Below are 17,449 nucleotides of genomic sequence, written 5' to 3' on the forward strand. Positions count from 1 at the left end.
GTGTCGATCTAATAATACTAACACTCACAAGCACAAGCATAAGGTAGTGGAAACAAAGTAAGCCTTGGAATTGTACAGACCTAATCTAAATCCCAGTTTTGCCAGTAATAGCTGAATAGCTTTGGGCACATTACTGGATTCCTCTGAACCCAGTTTTTTCACTTCCAGTTGAAAATTAAAGAATACATACAGAAAAAGCCTAACAAAGTGGCCACCACATGATAAGCACTTAAATGGTAGCAAGTATTACTTCTGTAATAAAGTACAGGATTTATTAGATCACAAATACTGTTAAACAAAAAATGTGTTACATTTGTTTAGCCTGTTAGAGTTAAGTTCTTTGTTGTGTATTATCTCATTTGTACCTCATAACAAGCCTTTAAGAATTGACCATTAGTCACCATTTTATAAAAAGGACACTAAACGTTAAAAGAGGTAAATGACACATAACTACTAGAGGAGAAAAGATTAAAATTCTCAGTACACTGGTCCCGGAAGAAAACAAAGGAATGGGAAACAAGAAGACCTTCTTCAGTGTTCTGCGTAAATAATTGATCAGGGCTCCCAAAGGGAATTTTATTTTTAAAGGTAGAATATATCTGAACCACATAAGCAAAGAAAAAGTTATTACATAAGAAAAAAATAACTTACACTTTATGTAAGTACCTAACATATGAGCATGCTCTTACATCTAAAACAAAAACTTAAAACGTAACATTGGTTATATATATATAAACATTTGTGTGTATATATATGTGTACATATACATATCAAGTGTGTATTAAAGAATTCTTTTGTACAAAATTTAAAATATGAAGTACAGAATACAATTATTAAGACAAGAATACTCATAATTCTTATGAAAACATGCTTGCAACAGATAAAATTCATCTGAGCACTCATTTCTCAGATATGTAAAAGCTATGAAATTCTTAATTGTTGAATATTTCCTCCCACTTTTGCACTACTTTGAGTTTCAACACTGACTAGTATGAATTATTAATTACACAGGGAATTTTTTTAAAGGAGGAAAAGGGAATGACAAGGAAACAACTTGACCACAGCCACCAGGTCTTACTCCTTCACCAGTGCAAATCCTTGTGTTGAAATTATTCTTCAAGTTTTCAGAAAAGAAGCCATGACATTAAATATTAAAATACAGTAACTCTTTCTTTTTATAATACCTGGCATATTTGAGACTTTCATAAAAAGTGGAGAATTCCCCATCTCTTAGAGACTGCAGAGCATTATACAATGATTCATGGTAACTGGTTCCTTCTATTCCTTTGCTGTGAAATAATTTTAAAAATAAAAGAAAAAGACATTTAAAAATAGAGACTCCTAAGATATGTATGCATAAACAGCTTCACCAAAAGGCAAAATTTTAAACTAAAATTAAGATATCTCCATTTTAAAAAATGCATTTCTAGAAAACTTGGTAAGAATTACAAAGAATTTTGTGGATCATTTAAATTCTTCAAGCAGAAAAAAGTGAATTTCTCAGATATTTTTCCTGGCTCTAAACATGTTATATTCTCATTTATTTATTTGATGAACACCTATTACGTGCCAGGCACTAGTCACCAGGTTCTAGATGCAGGGAATCCATTAGTGGACAAGTCAGATCAGGTCCCCATTCTCATGGAGTTTATGTTCTGGTTTGCAGATGGACAATAAATAAGAAAAATACCAGACAGTGACAAAGGACATATAGGAAAGTAAAATAGGGTAACAAAACAGAATGACTGGGTGGCTATTTTAGAATGGACAGTCAGAAAAGATGTATCTGAATATGTCACATTATTAAACTACAGTCTGAATGACAAGTAGCCACCTTCACAGTAACAGGGGAAAAAGAAGATATAAAAACAGCCTGGCTTGATGGAAAAAAACATGGGAGAAGTGCTATGTGGCTGAAATATAGTATGCAAGGGGAAAAACAGAATATGGAGATTCACAGAGACAAGTAGGAATCAGCTCACAGAGTAAAATGTTTTTAAAATATGAGTGCATATCTCTAATTTTACAGCAATCTAACAGTTTGAAATCTGAAAGACATTCTAATTAATGAAATTTTTTTCTATGAAAGTGATTAAACATACAATGAATATGATTTAATTTTTTTGCTTATATCATCAAAAGACTTTTTACATAAATACACAATCTTTTATTAGATTAGGTGTTTGGCTTTTCATTCAGAACACATGGTGATGGTATATGTAGGTTATAAACGTTTTCTTCCCGTGCTAGTGATTTAGCAGTGTTTTTTTTAATAAAAGAAAATATTTCACAAATAAAGATAAACAGTCTTTCGTGTACCATCCAGCCAATAAAAGTGCCATCTAACTAAATAAAATGTTTGCAGCAGGAAGTGAGAAGGGAAACGCCTATATTTCTCTTTGGATTTATAAACAATAAGTGAATAAGATTCTCATGAGAAAATAATTTTTATATTTCTATTTTCAAAAATATCTTGAGGGTGGAGGTGCCCTAATATAAGAAGAGAGTGAAATTCAGCCTTACGTACACTTACTGCATACTGCTGTATTATTTAAGCATTTAGCTTACAGCATCTACAAAACATGAAAACATAACACCTGCTACATTCATAGAGCAAGATAAAAACAGTTCATTATTCATAGCTAGAGAAATGGCAATTAAAAATGTCTGAATTCTTCTTACTTGACAGAAATGCAGTGGTCCCACTGCATATTCCTCCATGCTACTTGGTAATGAAGTTCCTGTAGTTCAGCACACCACTCTTTATTTTCATGATCTAATCCCCTTAAATAGACGGAAAGGATATGGCAGAGTCCCAAATTCTGCAAGGCCTATGCAGGAGTTAAAAAAAAAAAAGGAATAAAAAATAACAAGAATACTAGAGATACAAAAAACAGCAAACATAAAAAGTAACTTTCGGGCTTCCCTGGTGGCACAGCGGTTGAGAGTCTGCCTGCTAGTGCAGGGGACATGGGTTTGAGCCCTGGTCTGGGAGGATCCCACATGCCGCGGAGCAACTGGGCCCGTGAGCCACAACTACTGAGCCTGAGTGTCTGGAGCCTGTGCTCCGCAACAAGAGAGGCCGCGATAGTGAGAGGCCCGCACACCGCGATGAAGAGTGGCCCCTGCTTGCCACAACTGGAGAAAGCCCTCGCACAGAAACGAAGACCCAACACAGCAAAAAAATAAAAAATAAACTCCTACCCCCAACATCTTCTTTAAAAAAAAAAAAAGGTAACTTTCACAATTTTAGTAGTTCACAACATCACTTAAAATGCCAACCTAAAACACAAAGATAGAGCTCAAAGGGTTCTGATATTGGATAAAAGAGTGGCTAAGGAATATTAGCCAGTAACAGAAATGACAACTCCTGGGACAAACTCTAGTGCAAGCTATGAGAAATAGTTTACATGAGGTTTTCCATACAAAGGACTTAATTCACTACCGGGCACATTGTACACAGTCAAGAAATGTCTTCTACTGTTAGCTAAGAAGATTATGACCAACAAATCTACACTATCTTTCAGGTCAGTGACTTTTCCAATTTACCTGTGTATCCCTCTGAGTTTTAATCCCAGTGCCTAAAAAAGAACCTTCAGTCTTACCTCTACAGTTTATCTGGTTGTGTAAATATTCCACTGACATACTGAAATAATCTGAGCACTACACTAGTAGTGCTTTACCAAAGCAGAAAAAAAAGTACCTGGATTATTCCTGCCTGGCGAGTTGAGGAGGAGATTGCTGTCTCAAGGTCATATGTTACTAGGGCTTTCCCCCACATTGCTTCATGTTCATATGTTCGCAGTCTGTAAGAAAAGAGTTTTTAAATGCTTTTGAGTTTTACATACATGTAACTTCTTTCATAACAGAATGACTATAGCATTATCTATAAAAAAGCAATTTACCTAGTAAGGGGTTGTAATATTTTCCCTCCACCACAACCATAAAGACTATCTGGCTCTCCTATACTTCTGTAGATTTCTAAGAGCAGATCCTAAAAACGTGGAAACAACAAAAATTGGAGGGGAAAACTATCAGTTTATGAATTCAGCAAATTTGAAATTATATCATTACCATCATGTAACTCCCAACTCTACATGTTATGTTATAAAAGTAAAATATAATGATATTTAAATATATACTAAAGATACTGATCAGCAACACAACAAACTGATCCCACACAACAGAATGACTGTGGACTACCTGACAAGAATTGCTCACGATTTAGTGAATTAGATAAGAAATAAATCCCAACCTAACAGGCTTCTAACACATGCAAAAATAATCATAAAAACAAAAGCAAAAAAAAAAAAAAAAGCAAACAATCCCATCAACAGCTAAAACTGACATGGGAAAACGAAGTCCTGCAAAGTCTGACTCTTGAAAACTGAGTTTGGTAAAAATACAAGCTGTAAAGGTTTTCTATGAGAGAAAATTCAAAGTTGCACTATGTTATAATTGGTAAAATGTGATATGGATAAAGAATTGGTTTGATGACTCAAAACTCTGTTATAAAATTCACTCAGGAAAGAATTGATTCTGCTTAAAATAATCTCAGTAAAATAAAAATTAAAATAGCAAACAAAACAGAAAGAAAAAAAGGAAAAAGAAATCAAAAAAGAAAACAGAAAATTAGAAACTGCATTGCAGAGAAAATTGATCAAGCAATTTAATTATCTTAATGGTACTTGCTCCAGGAAATACTTTCTAAACACAAATTGATATTGGCATAATTCTAGTAAATCAAACTGTTTCTATTCATAAACGTGAAATCAAGCCCTCAGTATTGGAACATTCAGTTCAAAAGCCTAGCACAGTGCCTGAAGCACAGGAGATACTCCAGAAACTCAGAAAAGAGGCTAAGACTATAAAGAAGCAAAAAAAGGAAAGAGAAAAATCAGGAGAATGGTATCAAAAAGGTAGATAGAACATATTTCAAGTAAGGCATGGTTGATGGTGTTAAGTGTTGATGAAACATTAAGGAAGAAGTTGAATGAAAGGTGACCGCTAGACTTAGTAACATGAAGTTTATGACTGACATTAGCAAGTGCTATTCAGTGGAGAGAGTAAAAGGAAGGAAATGGAGACAGGAAATACAGACAACTTTTTCACAAGGTTTGGCTGTGATGGAAAGGGAGAAAAAAACGATGTCACCTTTAAGAGAACATAGGGAAAAGGGAAATGATTTTGTGTCCGTTTGAAGGAGAATGTTTTTAATAAGTTTGAAAATTTGAATATGTTGAGGAGCACGGCACAATAAAAAAAATGTTCCTGAGAAAGAGTTGATGAAAAACAAAGCACAGAAAGAAGGACAGAAGGAGAAACTTTCTCTGCTTTAACAAGAGGAAAGATTACAATGGCAGCAGATGCAGGGAGATTTCTATGTTTGACAGTGGGATGTGGTGGGACTTCCTATAATGTCCCCTATTTTTTCCAAGAAGTAGGAGGAGAGACAAACAAAAGACAGAGAAGAGAACATCAGAGGTTTAAGCAAACTGAAGAAGATGAAACTCATTTTAGAGGAATTAGGTGACCAAAGAAATTCAGTAAGAATGGGTCAATTTAAGAGTAAACATTAAAAAATTTACAGAAGAAGCAATCTGCCCTGAGATGTGACATACAATAAACAAGTAAACAAATAAAAATATAATTATAAATGTTAAGTGCTACAAAGAAAATGAACAGAGTACTGTAGGAGAAAATACATGGTATAAATTCACCCTATGAGATAGGTGGTTTTACTTCCATCTTTCAGATAAAGGAACTCAAGGTTGGAAAGGTTAAGTCATTTGTGCAAGATTACACAACTAAGTGGTTGAGTCAGGGTTATAACTCCAGTTTGTCTACTCCAAGGCCTAAGCCTCAAACCATGAATTTATGTATATGACAGTCCAAAAAGGTAACTTCAGTTTGAAAATCAAATGACAAATCAAATCTATACAGTCTCTATAACAAAATAATAGTCCAAAGTATAAAACAAATATTATCACTTATAATAAGGTCAATAATATTTACCTGTAAACTTATTCCAGTTTCTTCCTTACTTTTTTCACTCAAACTGGAAATAGTTGTACTCTGGCTTCCTTCTTCAAACGTAAGACTTCTGTTTGTCACAAGAGCACCTCTTTTAATGGGAATATACTATTTTTAAGCTTGCTAATACATATACCATACACTTTGACAGAAAAAACTAACAAAGATTACAAATAAAATATAATGAACCATTTATATTTAAAAACAATACCAGTTAGACCTAGAATAGAAAAGGAATTTGTTAGTATTAATTCTTTGAATGAGAATTACATTTGAATGACAGTCTCGTTTATGGGAAGGCTATATGCCAAAATATGCTTATTTACAGAGCTTAAAAATAGAGAAGTCCCTGAGTTCAATTCCTAAATGTTCTGTCAGTGGTTTTACCTGAAGTTTAACCTCATTAATAAACACAGGCACACAAAATTAAGACCGTACTTGAGACACCACTTAACACTTGATAATTTGGCAAAAATTAAGAAGTCTGATAATATTAAGTGTTAAAAAGGAAGTGGATCAGTAACAACCAAGGTAATAACACTAGTAAGTGATAGTCAGAATTAGAATTCAATTTCTCTACTCCAAGGCCTCAGCTTTACATATGCATATGATACTCAATCCTATAAATAATTTCAATTCTAAAACCATGCCAGCTATACAATGTTTATGACAATAATAATCCAATGTATAAAATAAATACTATCATAAGTGATGTTATCTCTATTATTTACCTATACTTATTTCAGTTTCTTCTTTACTTTTTTTACTCAAACTAGAAATAGTGGTAGTTTGAATCCCTTCTTTAAATGTGAAGCTTCCTACTGAGCCACTTCTTCGTGAACTACATTTCTGAGTTGGTATAACCACTTTAAAAACCAATTTGGCACTATCTTATAAGACTGAAAATTTGTATACCCTGCAACCCAATAATTCTACACCTATCATTAACAGGGGAATGGTTAAATGAATTGTGGCATATTCTCCCACTGGTATATTATGTGGCAGTGACAAATTAATGAACCACAGCAACACACAACATAGACAAATCTTACCAAAAAACTGAGGGAAAAAAACAAGTTGTAGGAAAGCACACATATAACTTCTTAGGAAGCTCAAAAATAAGGAAACTAAACTATATTTATGGGTTTCTACTCACATGAAAACAGTATCATCCAAACAAATGAGCAACACAAAACATGAGATAACATTTACTTCTTGGAGGAGCACAGAGAGGTGGGATAGAGGAGACCCACTGACAAAATGGCACTGACAACATTCTATTTTGCTTTATAACCTTTATATGTAAATATTACATATATTTTCCTTATTGGTAAGTTATGCAGAAAAAAGTTTTTAGAGGAGAAACTTGGAAAGTAGGAACAACAGTATTAGAGTCTATGATTTTGAGTCTAGAGCTATAATTCATCTAGGCAAAAAACAGAGTTGCCAGGACTTCTGTCAGGCATTGCCTTAGGTATTAGGAATACTAAAATGACTGAGGTGTGAACTACGACCGGTTGTCTAAATCCTGTTTGAAGGAGTTTTGATTTCTTTCTAAAAAAAATTATGGATACTAACTTTGAAGGCTCATACTTTCTCAGGAGCAAGTTAACAAATAAAACTCTGTATGTATTCCTGAATACCTAGTATAAGGCACTTTGCTATTAACTAACTCGAATAGAAAACCTAAGAGAGCAATTCAGTTTTCTGACCTAACAGTGTTTGTAAACTGTTGATCTGTATTTTGCTTTTATACTTTTCCTGATCACTTTAGATTTATAAAAGTCTCAGTTCACCTGAGTCACTGAAGAAAATTAGCATTCCCTGCCCTCTCTATACACCTTATGTCTGTTTGCCCTCCCCTTCCCATCAGGCATCTGAAAACAAAAAAAATCAAAATCAGACTGTCAAAGCAAACAGCAAGCCCCATTTGTCAAGCACTTTTCCCCTAAAGTTAACAAAAATAAAATCCAGGCACTCCTGCTTGTTAAACAAGCAATTTTGCAAAAATGTCCCACATTCTATATGATCACCTATCCTCAAATTAAAAGAGCTTTTATTTATACTCAAATAAGAGCTCAGTTATTCACTCCTGATTAGTAAAAAAAATATTATTCTATGGAACCAAGATACCGAGGCACATTCAGATTAAAACTACTACTACTAAGTATGCAGGATTTTTGCCAAATTTTTAAGATCAAGAGTAGGCAAAAATCAATTTCTTACTCATTTCATACTTAAAGGACAACATATCAATACTTGTCTTTGTACAAAGTCTAAGTGATCACAAACATATCACTTACATTATACAAATGATCTACATATTGTAGATTTTTAATTGTTTTCAATTGAAAAGTAGAAATTAAAACAAACCAGAGAGTTAAGAAATCAGTCCAAGCCTACTAAGTTAATTATATTTGAACTAGGCTCTGAATTCCGGTTCCCGGTTTTTCACAGTCCAAAAACCATACTGCTTCTAGCTTAATGACAATCCAAAGTAGAAATTATAAGTAGCAAGCATAAGAAATGCATCAATATAACACCTCTTTGCTAATTTTGTAATATGAGTGATTTTGTGGTGGAAAAGTGAGGATAACTATAAAAATAAACACTAAGCTATTTGAAATAAAGACTTGAGAAGGGCAGTTGGGACAATAAACTGTATATTTTTTACTCTTCGACTTTCCTGGCTATTTTTTGCTTTTCCCTATTATCTAAGATACTTGTTAGACTTTTATGAAAGTTCTAACTCAGAGGAAAAGCAAATTAAAGTAGTAGAGATACGGGTAGATAAAATAATGAAAGTGATTTAGTCACAGAAAGCAATCAGTTACATTACTTCTAGTCAATAAGTAAAATGGATCTTCAATAAACTGAGGGAATAGTGGTAAACAATTTAACTTAAGTTAGAGAATCACTCAACCATTTGAAAAATAATTATTGATCACATATTAAGTTCCCAATGCTAGTTACTATGGGGAATACAGAGGAAAATAAGGATGATCTCTGTCCACCAGGAGCTTGCTATGTGTATAATTTTTGTAATTCTTAAGTAATAAACATCTCTATTTCAGAGGAGAATTGCTTATTTCTTTAAAAAATTTTTATTATCATTTCTCTTTAAAAGGTAGACACCGTCTATCTAAAATATCTTTTAAATGGGAGTGGCAGTAAACAAATGTTTAATATATACCTTTAATGAAACAATGTCAACACCAATTTTACAAACAAAAACTTCCAAATTCCATTACCTTTTCTCTTGATCATCCATATTCTTCTTATCTGCATAGATTTCTGCATAGAGCAATGCTGTAAAATGAGCAGCACAAGACTGAGCTACCTTGGCAACCTCTAGATAATTCAATTCCAGCCAGAAAGCATCATCAAAAACTGTTCCTGAAGAAGGTCTAAAGAAAAAAATTTAAATATCTAGTCATGTCCATTTCTTTAACTTAAATGCCAAAAGAAAAGTATGTTGATATAGAATCCAATGGTAGCAAATGCTAGTTAGAAAGAAAATGACATTTAAATAACCAAAAACAACATACCCCCAATATATAACTATGAACATCTAACATAACATAGCTGAAGAGCTCTGTCACTCTTTTTGGATCACACACCTCTTAGAAAGTCTGATGAAAGCTATGAACCATCATCCCATACAAATTTGGGGTTCATATACGGACTCCACTGAGGGATCCATCGATCATAGGCTAAGAATAGGCTATACAGAATAACTAATAACACATACACGAGTGTTTTTAAATGGCCAATTCAATGAAAATATTGTTTCTTTTAAGACACATTTACATGTCTTTCCTATTGCTGTTAATTTTCTTCTTAGTTGCCTAGGTTGAGGTTATTTTAAAAAAATCTTCCACTGTGATAACAATAGGCCATAACTGGAAGGGACCGTGATATTATCTTTTTCAAAACAAACATTATAGAGATGTGACATGGTAGTGGTTAAGAGCACTGGTATTAGCGTAGGATACTCTAGCTAGGTTCAAATCCAGCTGGTTCACCTACTACAAGCGGTATGAATTTTGGCAACTTAACTTCTTAAGGCTCAATTTCTTCATTTGTAAAACGCAGAAACAATATATACCTCAGAGAATAGTTGTAATGAGTAAATAATGCTTACAAAGCTGGTGAATAAAGTGCCTATCACATAGCCAAGGCTTAATTGTAGCTGTTCTGAGAAATGTGAACCTGAACTCAGGTCCTTACCCTTTATTCTATGTCCCAGTCATATTCTCTCAAGGAATCTTCCTCAAGGTTGTATTTGGAATAATTAATGTTGAGAAACGTTATCTTCTCCAAGGCCAACTAATGTCAATACCACTCTAACTCAATGATAAATAAAAAATGAATGATTCAGAAACTGCCTCCCAACACTGAGAAAAGACATGTTTCCAGCTATAGTCAAAGCTTCTTATGGGCTTTCTCACAAGAGGATTCAATACAAAACAATATGGTGAATCAGTAACTTTCTAACCAGAAACACAAACCCTGAAAGGTCTAACACTTCTTTTTCTAAGAATGGGATGGAAAGGAATGAGGGGGATATAGAGGAATTAATTTTTAAGATGTAAATGCATTTAGGTTAAACAATTTTTCAGTTTTCCCCTACCATTCCCTCCCATTTTTATCAACCACTGCCACTACCACCAAACAAACTAATGAGACATCAATGACTACCTATTACATTATTTAGACCTACTACATTATTTCTTCAAAGTTCTGGTCAACTCTGGAGCAGTACAGATCAGTCAGACCATCCTCTCTAGAAATTCCTGCACTCACTGTTAAAAATCTCAAGAGAAATAATAGGAACAAAAATACTATATTATAAAGCAATCGAGAAAATAAACACTGCTATAGCACAGCATCACTATACAGAACCACAGATTTTGAAGACCATGGTACACAGTAAAGAAACTTATGTTTCATAATAAAGATACATGCAGGAGGTTTTACATAACTCTAGCTACTTCTGAGACAAAATGTAAAGAGAAACGTTAAAAGAGGAGTAATGCAACTAAAAGTAACCTGGAAAATCACTTACTCCTTTCCTTCACTGTAAATGAAATAAACTAAAGCCCCCAAAGAGTGAATGATTTAGCAAAGATAACATTGTTACTATTACAGTTGGGGGTCAGAGTTCCTATAGTATTCAATATCTTGTAATTTATTTCATAATAACCCATAATGGAAAATAATCTGAAAAAAACCACATATATATAACTGAATCACTTTGCTGAACACCTGAAACTAACACAATATTGTAAATCAACTATACTTCCATGAAAAAGAAAAAGAATTCAGGGTTCCTGACATTGATTTCACCAAAGTGCCACCCTAAATATGGATTATTACAAGGAGATATAAGCATCACACATATTAAATACAGCAACTTGCAGTAGCATTACCTCAAAGAATCATGTTAAAATTCAGCCAGCAATAACAAGTTACACTTCTAAATCCCCAACTCAAGAACCAATAGTTACATTACCTCTTTTGTCTCCTCATGTAGTCCACAACAGCAAGCATTGTTCTTTGTGATTTTTTATCCAAATGGCATCGGAAAAAGTGCTCTGACTCTGAAAAACAAAGATTATGTCCTCTCAGTCCCAGGCAGACTTGCTTAAGCACTTTCTCCCTTTTGTTTGTGTATCTGTCTTCCTCTACACTATAAGGTTCTAGCACAAAATTGGTTTTCAATAAATGGAATTTAATGGCATTTCTTTTTCTTTTAAAAGAAACTATTGAGCTTAAAAAAACTGAGAATTTAATAGTAATTTATATTTTATTTCTGAAGAGGACTAATTCATTGATTCAAAAACTATTTACCTAGGATTTTTCAGTGTACTAGGGGCTCAATATACAACCATATAACAAAGACTATTTGTGACCACACAGAACTCACCAACTAGCCTAAGAAACTTTTTTTTTTTTTTTGCGGTACACGGGCCCCTCACTGTTGCGGCCTCTCCCGTTGCGGAGCACAGGCTCCGGATGCTGTTAGCCAATAAAAAGGAACATACATAAATAATAAAACAGAGCAAAGTAAAGTTTAAATGGCAACACGGTCATGTCATATAAAGGCTGTGGTAGTGAAAGTAAAAGGAAGTAATCGGGAGAATCGAGTAATCACAACCTATGTCAAAGCGACTGGAACCATAGTCAAAGTTGGGAAGAATAATTTAGCTGCAGCAAAATATCACATTAACTCAATACTATTCTTATAATTATGTTGGTCTTGAAGTACAGTAAGTGAATTTGTACCTAGTTTTATGTTTGTACATAAAATACATTAGTAATATGCATCAATATTAAAGACAGTAAGTTAACATTACAAATCTGTAAACATTTTCCTTTTTTCAAATTTAGGTTTGAAAATCTGACCCATGATGAGCCCTCAACTATGTATATATGTATTATGTGTACCCAATTCCTCATTGAATTTTTCCTGCAATAAGCTCTTAGCATGGGAAATACTTCTTATATAGCATGGAAGGAAAGTAGGTTATAAAAGTAAGTAAAGCATAATCCAATTTTTGTTTTAAAAAACTGATGTATAGGGCTTCCCTGGTGGCGCAGTGGTTGAGAGTCCGCCTGCTGATGCAGGGGACACAGGTTCGTGCCCCGGTCCGGGAGGATCCCACATGCCGCGGAGCGGCTGGGCCCGTGAGCCATGGCCACTGGGCCTGTGCGTCCGGAACCTGTACTCTGCAACGGGAGAGGCCACAGCAGTGAGAGGCCCGTGTACCGCAAAAACAACAACAACAACAACAACAAAAACTGATGTATATATACCAAATGTTAATTGTAGTTATCCTAGATGACAGAATTATGGGTAATTTAATTTGTTTAATTTATGCCAATTTTTCTGTATTTCCCACAATAAATATGATTTTATTAAAAAAAAAGTTGCTTTTAAAAAATGAGTTGGCCATAGCTCTAATATAAAATTCCATCACATCTCCAGCACAGTACCTATAATATGTGGTTGCATTCATTTGTCTGCTGTTTCAGTTACAAGAATGTAGGGCTATGTCTTGCTCACATCCTCACTGCCAGTGCCAAGCATGGTGCTTGACATACACTGAATGCTCAATTAGTTGCTCCATTAATAGTAGTCAATATTTCCTGAAGGGATACTATGCATCAAGTATACTAGTTGTTTTACATACATTACCTCATCAAAAACTTGCTACAACTTTTATCTCCATTATACAGATAAGAGAACAGATGATTAGAGGTTATGGAATTAAGCCTACAAGGGCCTTGATGGGATTCAAACTATTTTTCCCTAGAACTGAGATGTTAACAGTATAAATTTGAGAAATTTAACAGAATACCTGAATCCAAATTTGCAGGAGTTGTGGATCGGCTTGTTTCTGAGCAGTGTCTGAAACAGTTAGTGAAAAATCCCTGAATGTGTGTAGAAAGCAGATTTCTCCATGATTCATTTGTATCTTGGATTAAAATGTCATGGATCAAGTATGGAAGCACAGTCTGACAAAAGTCAGTTTTCACCTAGAATATACAAATACATCCAGTCAATAGTTTTCAGTAAAAATATTTTACTTAAAATTTTCATTCCCTGTTACTGACATATTAAGCTTTTTTAAAAAATGACAGATGAATCTGTCATGAACTCTATGTACTACTAAAAAACATACAAAAAACATGTGTACTAGGTAGTGTTAAAAAAAAATCAAACTAACCTAGAATATCTAAATCAAACCTATACATTACACTGCAAGTGTTCATTTTCAGTCTAGGCCACTTGCATATAATAAAATAGGACATTGTTGACAAATGAAATTATGTCACTACTGTAAAAAAAATTTCACAGTTGAAAAGTGTTACTAATAACAGAAGCAGTTTTCTAATTTGATAAAAGGGAAAATGGGGATCAAAATTTAAGAGAAAAGCTGAAAATTTGATTTTTGAACATTTTCTACATTCAGTGAAGAGCTACAACAGTCATGTTAAAATGTTTACTTTTTAATAAACCCCAATTTCTGGGCATAAAATTAGGGTACTTATTTGTGGTATACTCCAAAGTATAGAAAACTACTTTAATATATGTGATACATTAAAACAGTACTCAACTTTATTTTTGCCAAGACATCATCATGAAACAGATTATGGATTACCAATTGTACACTTTTTCCCTTTCAAACTAAAGACAAACCAAAAAGCCAGTTTTGGGGCTTCCCTGGGGGTGCAGTGGTTGAGAGTCTGCCTGCCAATGCAGGGGACACGGGTTCGTGCCCCAGTCCAGGAAGATCCCGCATGCCACAGAGCGGCTAGGCCCGTGAGCCATGGCAGCTGAGCCTGCGCGTCCGGAGCCTGTGCTCCACAACGGGAAAGGCCACAACAGTGAGAGGCCCGCGGTACCACAAAAAAAAAAAAAAAAAAAAAAAGCCAGTTTTGGAAATACAGAAGTTAAGTAACTAAGAATTGTGTGTGTGTGTGTGTGTGTGTGTGTGAATGTATATTCGGAACATTTTATCTTTTGGCCCAAAGTCAGAATGTTCTAAAAATCTTACGGGCTTCCCCAGTGGCGCAGCGGTTAAGACTCCACCTGCCAATGCAGGGGACACGGTTCGAGCCTTGGTCCGGGAGGATCCCACATGCCACTGAGCAACTAAGCCTGTGTGCCACAACTATGCAGCTTCGCTCTGGAGTCCATGAGCCACAGCTGCTGAGCCTGTGTGCCGCAGCTGCTGAAGCCCACATGCCTGGAGCCCATGCTCCGCAAAGGGAGAGGCCACCACAATGAGAAGCCCACGCACTGCGACCACGAGTGGCCTCTGCTCGCCACAGCTGGAGAGGGTCCGTGCACAGCAACAAAGACCCAACACAGCCAAAAATTAAAAAAATAATAAAATAAAATAAATTTATTTTTTAAAAAAGTGTTTAAAAAATCTTAGGTTTATTCATTAATGAGAAATGAGTTGTGTGTGTATCCAGGGTATCACTCACTTTTTTTTTCAGAAGATGTTATTTATTATATCAAACACATGTTAGGGTGCTTAACTCTATGCCAGTATGCCAGACAGAGGCAGGATCAGCATGCAGTGCAGAAGGTTTACTAGGGAGTGCTCTTGGGATCAATGTCTGTAGAAGGAAGGGAAGGAAGAAGCAGGACTGGAGTGAGGGAAAAGCTGGGGTATGGTGCGGCAGCAACAAAGGCCTCCACCAACCCTGTGGGGAGCTCAGAAGCTGAGATGGACCTTCAGAGCCGTCTTGAGTTGTGGTAATGGTACAGAGCTTTTATACTCTAAGGTCAACCAGTCATTGAATGCAGGTTGCCCTGGGAATAGGGTATGATTTGGGGTGAAGCAACTCTCTATTATCAAGGCAATTCTGAAGGGTGTTCTAGCTGGTAGCACTTGCAGCAGCTGAGGGAATAAGTCCTCTGAACTGCTACGAACGCAGTGTAGTACTGCAGAGTGTGATGATTTATTCACTGTTAACATTTTCTCTGTCGAAACAAAGACTGCTTTACAAACTGCTTTCAATAGGGTACTTTACCAAAATATTCACTTCTTTATCAGTTATTTTTAATTGGTAGATGTTTAACTAGTCAGATATTTTGTTTTCATACTTCTGTTGAATCATGCTTGACAGTATTATAAATTAGGTTAGCTTTTAAAGTCTTAGAGCATCATCACATTGTGTTGTTTTAGATGATACATTTGATAAAAGCGTATAAACTTTTTGTTTGACCTTGGCAGGTACCATTACTCTCTAATGAAATAAATGGTAGTGTACCCCCCAAAATAAAAAAGCAATGCTAACTGCAACCACACCTCTTTTCTCACTCAAGAAAGCATGTCACAGAATTCAAGCAGAAAAAGCTTTCGACAAAATGCAACACCCATTTAGGATAAAAACTCTCCAGAGGGAGAGGGAACCTACCTCAACATAATAAAGGGCATATATGACAAACCCACAGCAAACATCTTTCTCAATGGTGAAAAACTGAAAGCATTTCCTTTAAGATCAGGAACAAGACAAGGATATCCACTCTCACCACTCTTATTCAACACAGTACTGGAAGTTCTAGCCACGGCAATCAGAGAGGAAAAAGAAATAAAAGGAATCCAAATTGGAAAAGAAAAAGTAAACTGTCACTGTTTGCAGATGACATGACACTACTATACACAGAAAACTCTAAAGATGCTATCAGAAAATTACTAGAGCTAATCAATGAATTTGTTAAAGTTGCAGGGTACAAAATTAATACACAGAAATCCCTTGCATTCCTATACACTAACAACAAAAAGATCAGAAAGAAAAATCAAGGAAACAATCCCATTTACCATCGCATCAAAAAGAACAAAACACCTAGGAATAAATCTACCTAAGGAGGCAAAAGGCCTGTACTCAGAAAACTATAAGACACTGATGAAAGAAATCAAAGATGACACAAACAGATGGAGAGATATACCATGCTCTTGGATTGGAAGAATCAATATTGTCAAAATGACTATACTACCAAAAGCAATCTACAGATTCAGTGCAATCTCTATCAAATTACCAACGGCATTTTTCACAGATTTAGAACAAAGAATTTTACGATTTGTATGGAAACACAAAAGACCACAAATAGCCAAAGCAATCTTGAGAATGAAAAACAGAGCTGGAGAAATCAGGCTCCCTGAGTTCAGATGAAACTACAAAGCTACAGTAATCAAAATAGCATGGTACTGGCACAAAAACAGGAATAGAGATCACTGGAACAGGATAGAAAGTCCAGAGATAAACCCACACACCTATGGTAACCTAATCTATGACAAGGGAGGCAAGAATATACAATGGAGAAGACAGTCTCTTCAATAAGTGGTGCTGGGAAAACTGGACAGCTACATGTAAAAGAATGAAATTAAAACACTCTCTAACACCATAGACAAAAATAAGCTCAAAATGGATTAAAGACCTAAATGTTAAGGCCAGATACTATAAAACTCTTAGAGGAAAACACAGGCAGAACACTCTCTGACATAAATCACAGCAAGATCTTTTTTGATCCACTTCTTAGAGCAATGAAAATAAAAACAAAAATAAACAAATGGGACCTAATTAAACTTTTAGCTTTTGCACAGCAAAAGAAACCATAAACAAATGAAAAGACAACCCACAGAATGGGAGAAAATATTTGCAAATGAAGCAACAGACAAGGGATTATGCTCCAAAATATACAAATAGGCCATACAGCTCAATATCAAAAAAACAAACAACTCAATCAAAACAAATGAGCAAAATATCAAAATAGACATTTCTCCAAAGAAGACATACAGATGGCCAAAAAGCATATGAAAAGATGCTTAACATCACTAAGTATCAGAGAAATGCAAATTAAAACTACAATGAGGTATCACTTCACAACAGTCAG

At 34.9% G+C, this 17,449-nt stretch overlaps 1 protein-coding gene across 6 annotated transcripts in view; it reads right to left on the reverse strand.

Annotated features, from left to right (window-relative positions):
* Positions 1–17,449, reverse strand: part of ATM (ATM serine/threonine kinase) — a 140,135-nt gene that overhangs the window by 42,305 nt on the left and 80,381 nt on the right. For 3 of the 6 annotated variants that reach the window (XR_004527828.2, XM_019941951.3, XM_033862082.2), the window contains 8 exons: positions 13,398–13,575; positions 11,549–11,636; positions 9,285–9,440; positions 6,016–6,124; positions 3,906–3,994; positions 3,704–3,806; positions 2,683–2,831; positions 1,185–1,289 (listed from right to left, as the gene is read on the reverse strand). Coding sequence is in view for 3 of the 6 variants with exons in the window: in XM_019941951.3 (XP_019797510.1) it covers positions 1,185–1,289; positions 2,683–2,831; positions 3,704–3,806; positions 3,906–3,994; positions 6,016–6,124; positions 9,285–9,440; positions 11,549–11,636; positions 13,398–13,575 (977 nt within the window). In the remaining 3 variants the exon portion in view is untranslated. Of the gene's footprint in view, positions 1–1,184; positions 1,290–2,682; positions 2,832–3,703; positions 3,807–3,905; positions 3,995–6,015; positions 6,125–9,284; positions 9,441–11,548; positions 11,637–13,397; positions 13,576–17,449 lie in introns of those variants that run through there. The other 3 variants (XM_033862083.2, XR_004527830.2, XR_004527829.2) reach the window with 3 other exon arrangements.

The sequence above is a fragment of the Tursiops truncatus genome, chromosome 8 (assembly GCF_011762595.2).
Source record: "Tursiops truncatus isolate mTurTru1 chromosome 8, mTurTru1.mat.Y, whole genome shotgun sequence".
Lineage (NCBI taxonomy): Eukaryota > Metazoa > Chordata > Mammalia > Artiodactyla > Delphinidae > Tursiops > Tursiops truncatus.